This window comes from Semicossyphus pulcher, unplaced genomic scaffold, assembly GCF_022749685.1.
Source record: "Semicossyphus pulcher isolate SPU_LCO1_2020_fin unplaced genomic scaffold, fSemPul1.0.p SCAF_9, whole genome shotgun sequence".
Taxonomy (NCBI): domain Eukaryota; kingdom Metazoa; phylum Chordata; class Actinopteri; order Labriformes; family Labridae; genus Semicossyphus; species Semicossyphus pulcher.
This window is the reverse complement of record NW_027211770.1, coordinates 17,996,511-18,007,708: the sequence shown is the minus strand read 5'-3', so window position 1 is coordinate 18,007,708 and position 11,198 is coordinate 17,996,511. Positions and strand designations below refer to the sequence as shown.

At 41.4% G+C, this 11,198-nt stretch overlaps 1 protein-coding gene across 1 annotated transcript; it reads left to right on the top strand.

Annotated features, from left to right (window-relative positions):
• Nucleotides 1-1,401: 1,401 nt before the first annotated feature.
• Nucleotides 1,402-9,499, top strand: LOC138583934 (metalloreductase STEAP4-like). The gene is made up of 10 exons (XM_069656001.1): nt 1,402-1,810; nt 2,156-2,263; nt 2,351-2,421; nt 2,526-2,613; nt 5,073-5,351; nt 5,440-5,534; nt 5,645-5,755; nt 7,061-7,103; nt 7,227-7,391; nt 8,784-9,499. Exons 1-10 carry the CDS (start codon nt 1,610-1,612, stop codon nt 9,039-9,041), a joined length of 1,419 nt encoding a protein of 472 aa, XP_069512102.1. The 5' UTR covers nt 1,402-1,609; the 3' UTR covers nt 9,042-9,499.
• Nucleotides 9,500-11,198: the final 1,699 nt, after the last annotated feature.

Sequence of the window (11,198 nt, the reverse complement as noted above, 5' to 3'; positions counted from 1 at the left end):
TTTATTTAAGCCCTTTTTTGTTTGCTTTTGTGCTAATCTATTAATGAAAACAACCGTGATTTGACCTTTATTTTCAGGCCTGACCCCGTCTCATGACTTTAACTCTAAACTTAAGGGTAAGAGGAAGAGTAAGCAAATAATAATTCATCAAACACATTAATGGCTTTGAAAATCACAGTCTAATGACTACAGAAACTGAATCAGAAACACATTTCACAACACTCACGTTTGTCTATCTTTATCTTCTGAGTGTGTGTCAAAATAAGGTCACATTTGAATCCATGTTGAGTCAGTCCTCACACAAACACACAGAGGCCAGCGAGAGAAGCAGCAGAGCAGAGGGAGTAATTACAGTGTAGGACAGGTCACTAGGCCTGCGGTTCACCTCAACCCCCGAACACTGGAGCTATTCTGGACCTCTGGGAAAATAACAAGGGCCCCACTCAGAGGCCAACTTCAGTTACGAGGCTACAAACATTAATTACTCACAGGGGCAACACATGAGTGCAGATTAGACTGTAATTGGTGGGTTTGCTCTGCTCGCATGAATCAGCGACTGCCTCTGCTGACCACCGGATCAGTGACGGATAATACGGATTGGGTTCTTTCACTCCAAGTGTGCGACAAATTAACGGCTGCATATAAAAAATGTGTTATTTATTTGCACATGTGTCAAAGTAATTACACACTTTGAAGGGTGTGTGGGGTTTATGGTCATATAATGGATATTATGCAGCGGAAGAGAGGAGGGGGTTGGCAGCATTCCAGCATATTGTGTTTGCATAGCGTGACCTAGACTTGGTCCAGATGTGTTTGTTGAGAGGTTACTGTTTTGCTGATGTTATGAGTAAACTGTGAGGCATCCCATTCTTCTCTGAACTGTCAGAGTTTTATCCAGCACTTAATCTGGGACACTTATTTAAGATTCTGTTGTGTTTTTCTTTCACTCACACTGTTAAAGAGAACTCATTGTGGTTTTTAGATGTGAATATCCCTCCTATCCTCAAATGAGCTTTCACTTACTGCCTGACTCTGTGTGTGTTTTTGTTGTTTGGTAAAAGCAGGAAAACCCAAGCGTTTGGCAAGCTAACTAAACTGGTTTTCCAGAGTTGCGTAATCTCTCTGGTTTCCCAGAAGATTGTTAGGCTTGAAATGATGCCACAGAAAGGGCTAGAACAGGACAAACACACAGAGTCATAGACAGACAGTTTGTACAAAGAAAACATCACCGCTGTCTGACAACCATCGGAACAGGGACACACATGTCTTCCACCTTTTTTCTGTGGGGTTTCCCAGTTTGGTAAGATTTCACCCTGAGCCATGAGAGGGGATGGGCCAGTACAAAAACTCTCTCAAGACTGAAGAATCTGTCAGTGTGAGGAGTAATGAGTAAATAGAACAGATACTTTCCAGAAGCACATTGAAGAGCTATCACTTGAAGGCTGTTCATTTTGTTTACATCAGCCGTGAATCTGGACACACTAGTCCCTCATATTTCAGTACAGCTGTCCCGCTTCGACAGAAATCCTGGTGGATTGCTTTGATCGCAGGAGATATCTTCACCGTTTGTTACAGACTGAAATCCTTGTCGGCTGACAGACAGAGCAGCATGTCAAAGGAGGTGAAGCCAGAGAGCGTGTCGCTGCATCCCCTGGGAACGGCAGCTGCCCCTGAACAGGAGCTGCTGTGCATCTTTGGGACAGGGGACTTGGGGCGCTCTCTGGGCCTGCGTCTGCTCCAGTCTGGCTACAGGGTGGTGTACGGCAGCCGCAGACCTCAAAGCTGTGGCCCTCTTCCCCAAGGAACTCAGGTACAACTTACTGCATGACGTCTTATCATAGGCTGGAATTTAACTGACACTTTTGCACGTGTGTTGCATGGAAAAAAATAAGACTGTGGCAAAAAGTCAAAGTACAAAGTGAGCATGCAGAAAGAAATGTTATCAGGTTTTGAAGGTGTTACAGAAGGTCACTGATGTTTTTATACACGTGTCGCTAGTGTTTGTTTTGTCTGCTATATTTAGTTTCATCTCTCGTGCCATATGACCTCACCTTGACTTGTGAAACTGACAAAACATTCAGAGCCAGAAATTACTGATTGTGTTGCCAAATGTTGTGCATGTCTGACAATTGTGCTGTGTATGTGTGTTGTACAGGCGATGACGCACGCAGCAGCTGCCCAATCAGCCAGTCTGGTCTTTCTTTGTATTCACAGAGAAAATTATGACTTCCTGGAGACACTTGATCCTCAACTCAGGGGGAAGGTATGTTGTTTGTGCAAAAAGATTTAGTTTCCAAAAAAGTAGTTTTTTCAACTTTTTATCCACTCTGGTGTTTTTATTCATTGGAAGGTGTTGGTAGACGTCAGCAACAACGTCAAGAAGAATCTCTACCCAGAGGCCAACGCAGAGTATCTCCAGAGGTAAGAGAAAATCAGCCAATAATGTAATTAGCTGAACTATTTGGAGATTTCATGGATCATGTGGTTTGAATCATAAAGAACTCAGTTTGTTGTTTGTTGTCTAGGCTGATCCCGGGAGCTCATGTCGTGAAAGCTTTTAACACCTTGTCTGCCTGGGCCCTGCAGAATGGACCCTTAGATGCCAACAGACAGGTAATAAATGTGTCACTTTGAGATTCTGTTTCCAGTCAGATGCGTTTAAAAATATCCGACACTTCCTTGTCTGCTATTTAAAACTGCAGGGGTTTTTTTTCTCTATTTGTGACATCTTATTTTGGAATTAAATGATTAAGTGCTGCTTGTCACATTCTTCTTCCCCTGCAGAAATACCAGCATTTCACAATTCCCTAATGTGTTCACACAGTGGGGTGTTGACCAACAAGTTAAAAATAATAGTCCCTTTCAGAGAGGAAAGCATTTCAGTCCAAAACTATATTATTAACTCATTTTGAAGTTTTGATCAAACCCAATCCAAGTAAAAGAAGCCAAATCGGAGGAGTCGGCCTTGTCTTTACTGTGAGTGCCATCTTTGATGCATCCTTGAATCAATTAACTCCACAGTCTCTCTCAGATCTGAGCTTCCATCACGTGCGTTGCTCTCGCTCTGTACTGAAAAGCTGCAGCATATGTGGGTTTTTCTGTTTCAAATTTTACTAGTTTGTACAATCCCAGAGGACAGTGAAAACCACACAGGATTTTGTGTGTGTGTGTTTCAGTGTGTTAGGAACACAGTTACAACATTACATGGGTGTTAACTGAACGTTGTTGTTGCTTTACCTGCTTCCTTAAATTACAGGAAGCCACAGGATCTCCACGTACTATCATGTCCAATCCTCCGGAGAAAAAGCCATCCTTTCATTATTGTGTGTGCAAATGTATGCACATAAAAGCATCAGTGTAGACCTCCCTATGTTGCATCTGGAGTGCTTTAATCAGTCTTTATGATCCAGGTGTTCCTGTGTGGAAACAATGCAGAGGACAAATTTTCCTTCTCTACTGTTTTCTTCTGTACACTGACATGGGAGCCGAACTGACTTTCTCAAAATCACCTCAACCCTAGTTCTCATTACGTTTTGGTCTGACCCTTTTTCGAACTGGTCTTGGACTCCTTGGTCCGACTGGGCATGTGTATTCTCCTGGAGAGGCATCGCAGCCCTCTGGAGTCTTTGATGACTCACACCCCAAGGAAATAGGCTCTGTTGTTTCTGGGACATGTTGTAAATCAATGTCACCAAATCTCCTTTCCTGCTCATTGGCTTCATCAGGAGTATACTCAAAATCATCATGATTTTTCACACCATGGTCAATCTCTCCTTCTGAACCTTGACCTTGATGATCCTCATGTATCTCTGCTTCTTCTGCAGTTTCCTTTGGCTCTCTTGAGCCTTCAATATCTTGACTCTGTGAGCGTGGCGCCTCTTCCCTTGTCGCTCTAACACAATGCGTTGAGTGATACCACGTCGAAGACCCTTTAACCTGGACTGCAGTTCCAGTACTACAAACAACTTCAAAGGGTCCCTGGCGACGTTCGTTAAACCACTTCCTTCTAAATACCTTCACGAACGCCTTGTCTCTCGGTTGCACTGTGTTCCTCTTTTGCTCATCGAGCCTTTCTTGCACCTCCTCCTGTTTTTGCCTTTTCTGTTTCCTTTACAATCTTTCCTATTTCTTTTGGACTCCTTTTCCTCCTGTCTTTTGCAGCTTTTAACACTTTCTGTCCCTCACTTTCAAACAACTGCAGAATGCCAAGCTCTGTCCGTCTCTCCTTCTCTCTGTCTCACATTCAGCTTCTCTTCCACATATTCAGCTTGTCTTCCTCACCTTCAGCTTCTTTTTCCTCACCATCAGCAACTTTCTCCACACCTTCAGCAACTACTAACAGGCCCAGATTTATCATACCTATCAGATTACTCTTCTCAAAACCAAATTCCTTACTTTTCACTTGCATGTCTAAATTTATCATACTTATTTTGTTATACAAGGATCAAATTATGAATCAAAAAAGCAAATAATTTAGTCTGTTTTCAAATCTAATAACGCCTTAAATCTTATTCCTCTTCCTCCTTTTCTCTATCTCCCAAAGAGATCTCCGCCTCTCAAAATTTTAGCAAGGACTTCCAGTTTATACTGGCCATTGGAGGGTGAACATCTGGCCCAGACTCCCCTCAGAGTCAAAATCAAACAGAGTCAAAGATAAAGTACGCACACAAAGGCCCTTGCAGTATCCTCTCAATCAACAAGCAAAATAAGTTTATCCTCAAGCAAACTAAACCTATCTTCTCCTTCATTTTGAATAAGACTCTATGCTCTTTTAACAGACGAATTCTCCTCAAAATGCAGTCACACACATACACACACACACATGCAGTGTGTGTCAGTGTGTTAGGAACACAGTTACAACATTACATAGGTGTTAACTGAACGTTGTTGTTGCTTTACCTGCTTCCTTAAATTACAGGAAGCCACGGGATCTCCACGTACTTTTATGTCCAATCCTCCGGAGAAAAAGCCATCCTTTCATCATTGAGTGTGCAAATGTATGCACATAAATGCATCCATGTAGACCTCCCTATGTTGCATCTGGAGTGCTTTAATCTGTCTTTATGATCCAGGTGTTCCTGTGTGGAAACAATGCAGAGGCCAAGCAGGATGTAGCAGAAAAGGCCACCAAACTGGGCTTCTCTGTTGTGGATAGAGGGTCTCTGAATGCAGCAAGAGAGCTGGAGGACTTCCCCTTACAGCTGTTCCCAGAGTGGAGGCTGCCGCTACTCCTGGCCCTCTGTCTCACTGCCTCCTTCTTCTTCTACGAGCTCATTAGAGATGTCGTCTACGCGTATGTTGATCAGGGGAAAAACATCTCCTTCAGAATCATGGTGTCCCTGGCCAACAGGGTAAAAAAAAGTTTAGTGTCAGAAATGTTGGTCCTCTTTGAATGGTCGCCTCCAGGTGTGATTTATATGTTTGTCGTCCATCTTTCAGGTGTTTCCCATTGTGTCTCTCATCATGTTGTCCCTGTGCTACCTGCCTGGCATCATTGCTGCCTTCCTTCAGCTCTACAGAGGAACCAAATATAAGTCAGTCAATCAAAACATGATGAAATTATATTTAGTGTCTGCACGGAGGTGTACAATTTCCAACATACTTTAAGAATTGCATCATTCAAGTCAAATTATGTTTGTTCCAGGCGTTTCCCTGACTGGTTGGATTGCTGGATGCTGTGCAGGAAACAGCTGGGACTGTTAGCACTGGGCTTCGCTTCTCTACATGTGCTTTACACTCTCATCATCCCCATTAGGTAACAAACATACTCGTACTCTAGTTGAATTCCCTTCAAAAAATAGTGTTATGCTTAAAGACATTTCTGACATAGCCCACCCTTGGGTTGCAGGGCTGTTGTTAAGACTGCATCACTTTCAGCTAAGCTTCCCTAATAACCTGGCAAACGGACTCTAAAAATATTAGGGTCATTTTAACAAAAAGAATTAGCCTATGGTTTCTTAGAATTATCTAAAATATTCCTGTTACACACAAAGAGCCTTTGTTTGTTTTTACTTTTCTCCATTCCACTATTAAAACACAGAGAAAATCCAGCATGTTAGCATGGCTATAATACAACATAGTGTATAAAAAAAAACTAAAACAAATGCATGTAAAAAGAAGGCATGGCAGAACATTTAGAAAAGAGCAGAGCTGTGTGACTCAGAGCGGTTAATTGTACAGATTGATTTTGGCAAACAGAAACACAATTCAAACCTCAAGAGCTAACAAGCTCTTTGAATTGATGAGCATTAAACATGCCTTAAAAAACATTAAATTTAATTGCCAAATACTGGGAGTTTTACGCTAACCCAGATTAATTAGTAACATTAGGAGTGTTTTTAAAAGAAGTCAATAGGCTTGTTCGAGATGAGCGAGGCCTGCGCAGAATCGATCGCTGCCTTGCCAAGCATATTGTATGACGGTTAGATTGTTGTCCAACTTGCTCTGAAAACCCGACTGCGCGAGGCAGCCGCATTTTTCAGGGCCAGGCGCCGCAGTTGCTCTCCACCGACTGCACAACCTCATGCATGATGGGAAACAACTTGCTCTGGTTTGAATGAAGTGTCTATTGGCTGAAAAAAGCTTTGACACCCCCCACAAGGAAGTGATGAGACTTCTGTCTTATTAATCGTTATTCATTAAACTTAATGAAGTGTCAGACAGACATCAAGCAGTTTTATGTAGTACTGTCATTCACAATGTAATGCTTTACTCATTCCTCAGGAACACTCTCTTAATAAACATAAATGCAATGACGTTTACATCGAAATAACTGAAGCCCTGAATATAATATGAGAACTTAATATTAAATCCAATTAAAATATAAATAAATAATGATAGTAATAATAATAATAACAACAAATAAAGACTTTATTCACTTCATTTTACAGTGAGGTGTTGGTATTATAGATGCTTGACATGTTGTCGAGGCGAGCTGGCAGTCATCTCGAACAAGCCTAATAATTCTGACAACGCGGTAACCATTATGTTGGATACATGAAAGAGTTAGGCCTTTTCTTGCAGATTTTTCTCTTAATATTTTTGTCAATTTTATTCCCAGATATTATGTGAGATTCAAGATTGCTACAAACACCATCTCACAGGTAAGGAATCCATACAGCTTTAATATAAGTGAAATTCAAAGCTATGAGTTTGCATAAAAGAAATACTTGCTTATTCATATACAATATAAAAAAAACCTCTCTGTTATTTACTGTCACTTTCAGATAAAAGAGAACCGGACGTCAGAGTTTTCCCTCACCACAGCCTGGCGTGCTGACTCTTACTACTCCATGGGGATTCTGGGATTTTGCCTGTTTGTCCTGCTGGGAATAACCTCTCTCCCCTCCGTCAGCAACGCTCTCAGCTGGAGAGAGTTCAGCTTCATACAGGTTCGAGTGCGAGAGGTTCACAGTGACACATTATAGAATACAGAGCTCTGCTTTTACTGTGCACGATGATGTGCAGCCCAATTAAATTGATCTAAATTCCTGCATCCTGTTTACTGTGCGCAGGCGGTCACATCTTAAGACTGCAGAATTTATTTCGTAGCCGTTTCCAGCGGTGTTGGCCCTGTGGTCTCCTCAGCAATCTGTCCAACAGCTCTGCCTTTGTGCACATGTTTATGTTTGTGCCTGTGTGTTTTTGCAGGAATAATTCAATAACATATTGTGTAGTTAATGCATTTCTTAGTAGAGTATATGAAAGGATTTTGAAACCTTTCCCTTGAAACCTAAAATGACATAAAAAAGAAACACAGACCAGACTTCGCACCTTTTGTAGCCAACTGATTTGGCACTCTAAGCCAACAAAAGGGAAACTGAATAGCACGCAAGCACACAGCCGCTCACTTTAGAGCCATTTCTATGATACTTCATGAGCCAGCTTCTGATAAAATGAATACAAACAAGCTCATTGTGAAATCTAATTTGGGACGACTGATTAGCTCACCTCCACACTGTGGCCTTGAAAGCAGCAAATGACATGTAGATTGATGATTCAGTTAACAGAGAGATACATGCTCTCAATATTAAATAGGCTCAGTTGGTGTTGACTTATAATGTGCACAGTGGAGATATTTTGAAATTGTCTAAATTGCATTGCTCCTTTTTATGCTCCCAGCTGCTGATGTTCAGTGAGTGGAAACTATTTTTGCCGATTCTGTGCCTCGGCCAAGATGGAAAATAGATGCGAGAGCCAGAAGGCTGTTTCAAACTTCCTCTTAAATGTGTGTTCCCATTTTCCATTGTTATTTTATTCACGCTGATACAATTGTTTACCTTTTTTTTCCCCACTTTGACCATTGAAAATTAAATGGGCCTCACCACAGGGAACAATCTCATTCATAAATGTAACTGGGTCATGTGAGGCTCTTTTTTTCTGTTCCACAGCCCTCCCCTTTACTCCAGCCTAATTTAGAGCAGCGCTTTAAATGTTAAGTTATTCATCAGATGTAATTTAGGAGGCATACATTATCCTTGACCATGGTCTTCAGGTTTTTGTTCACGCGTGTAGGAATTTACAAGTGTGTATGTGAACGCACGTTCTCAATCTCGTTAGCTGAATTATCTTTATGTACATCCGTGCGCACAAAGTGATGAGTGTGTTAGAGTGTGTGCACATGTGTAGGTCAAAAGCTTGTCTCTCTAAAGGTCAGGGTATCACATTCCAGCTTAGCGAGCCTATTACACAGCCATTAGTCATGTGTTTATCAGTGCAAGTGTAATCATGTGGATCTATGAATATGCACTGTCTGTAAAGGTATTAACTTTTCTCTCTTCCAGTCCAAGCTGGGGTATCTGGCGCTGTTCTTCTGCACCTTTCACACCTACCTGTACGGCTGGGACAGGTTCCTTAGTCCCACTATCTACAAATGGTGCACACCTCCGGGCTACATGCTTTCTCTGGTGGTACCGACCGTGGTGCTGGTGGTGAAGCTTCTGCTGCTCCTGCCGTGTGTGGACCGCACCCTCACACGCATCCGGCAGGGCTGGGAGAGGTGTGATCCAGAGGACGACAGCAAGAAATCACTGCTGACGTAGGAGTTTCACAATCAAGGACACAAAACAATGACACAAAGACCCAAAGCTTTTGGATTACACCGATTATTCTGGTCTCTATTGTCTGCAAAGTCATAAAACAAACAGACTTATACTCCAGCCAGTTTCTCTTTATATAACTATGACAGATTGTGAGGGTTACACAAATACTTTAGACCTACTGTATATAACTAATCTACACATGCATTCAAGCAGCCGCACCGCCTTCTCTTATTAATGAAATGCATTTTCTTTTTCAGTGTAATTACTCTTCGCTCATAAACTTCAAGTAATGTTTCAGTCTCTAAATCAGGGACCAAAGACTTTGTTGTAATTCTCTAAACAACAGCAGCAGCTTGACCAACTCTTCTTTTTTTTTTAAAAAACCTTTGAGCTACTCTCTTTGTTTTTGGCAGCTTTTGTGCGTTGGATTAACTCTGTATATGTTTATGTGGATTTAAAATAAAAAGATCAAATGTGGCTGAGAAGCGTCATCATTGCCTCTATTTCTCCCTCCCATAAATCTCATCCTGTCTGAAAGCTCAGTCAAACTCAGAGTTTTTCCCTGCTGAGTTGAGTGTGCTCTGTCTAGTCGTCACGGTCTGATCCCTCTCCAGGGTTCATCCCTTTCGCTGATCTGATGCCGTTCTCCAGGAAATATTCGCTCTGAGCAGCAGGCTTCTCCCCTCTCACTACTGGATCTCATCACATCAGTGGAGAGAGGAGCGTGCAGACTCCATCACTGAAGTCCTCTGCAGAGAGGATGTAACATTTGGATGTGTCGGTACTTGTAGGCATTTAATGATAGGCAGCAAGTCATTTAAGTTGATCGTGAAGGGGGGGAGGAAAGCACAAGACTATTATGCCTCTATGAAGTAGCACGTATACCAATATGACATTGACAAGATGTCAAGCACAAACCCAGCATGTTGTTGCATGCATAGGTGCATTCAAAACACAGTGTAACGATCTGCCTTGACAGTTGAACCCAAAAGCACGACAATAGACAAGGAAACAAAGTAAATAAGTAAGATTTATTTATGAAATAAATCCAACAAATCAATAAACAATAAAAGGGCAAGAGGAAATCCCTGAACTTACCCTGAACACTCTCCTAACTTATACTAACCCGAAAAACCTATCTAGTCTGAGAATAATAAGGAAAGAAAAATCACTCTAAAAGAGGAACCTGAAAACTAGAAACAAAAGGTCAAAAGGACCAGGAGGAAACCTGATCTGAACAAAAAAACAAGAAATACTCTACCTAAAGAACACAAAAAACTAAATACTTTCTAAACTAAACTCTCACAATTCTTACGTGAAACGTGAAACTTGAAACAGGAACGAGGAACATGGAACATGGAACATGGTAAGCGCTGGAACGACTGACATGGAGATAAGTACAAACTGGCACAGGACAAAGGGAGACGCCACTATTTAAACATGAGGAAGGGGATCACAGGTGAAAACGATTAGGGAGGGGCCAGACAATCACCAGATGCGGGAAACACAGGGGCAGGAAGTAAAGCAGCCGGAAAGAGAGGGAACAGGGTTACTCTCAAAATAAAACAGGAAATGACAAAACATAAAAAAAACGAGACAAAAATGGTAGCTTAACTGAATAAAAATGACGAGACATGACACAGGACGGACACACACACACACGAAGAAAGGAAATAAAGAGAAAGAAGGAAAATAAAAAAAAGAGGGTCATGGTCAGACACATTTTAATCCTCTAAAACACACGAAAAAATATTTGTTATCTTAAGGATTATGCTACATTTTATTAATCATGTTGTATTTTCGAATACCACCTTTTTGAAGTGCCTTTGCACAGACAACAGCCGTGACATCTTAAATTTGAAAGGTTTATGATAAAAAAATGTGCTTAATATTTTAAAGTATAATAAGTCTTATTGTTTGGAAGGTCAGGGTTTGCGGAGGAAGAGATCGAAGGGTCTTAAATGATGTCATCCATGAGGAGGACGGCTATGTATGCACTGATTGGAGAAAACTGGAAGACAAAAGAAGTGTAATGGTGGAAACGAATACGTTGCTTAGACATTTCTAACAAGCTAAATTATATTTTGGATTTGTATTATCTGACAATATTTAGAGATTTACCATCTACCCTTTTCACTGCCTCTACAGAAGAGTGGA

Bases quoted from the DNA above. Each gene is read 5' to 3' on its own strand.
- LOC138583934 (XM_069656001.1), top strand. From the start codon at position 1,610: ATGTCAAAGGAGGTGAAGCCAGAGAGCGTGTCGCTGCATCCCCTGGGA. The intron at 2,264-2,350 runs GTATGTTGTTTG...ATTCATTGGAAG, and splicing joins ATCCTCAACTCAGGGGGAAG to GTGTTGGTAGACGTCAGCAA. The intron at 2,422-2,525 runs GTAAGAGAAAAT...TTTGTTGTCTAG, and splicing joins AACGCAGAGTATCTCCAGAG to GCTGATCCCGGGAGCTCATG.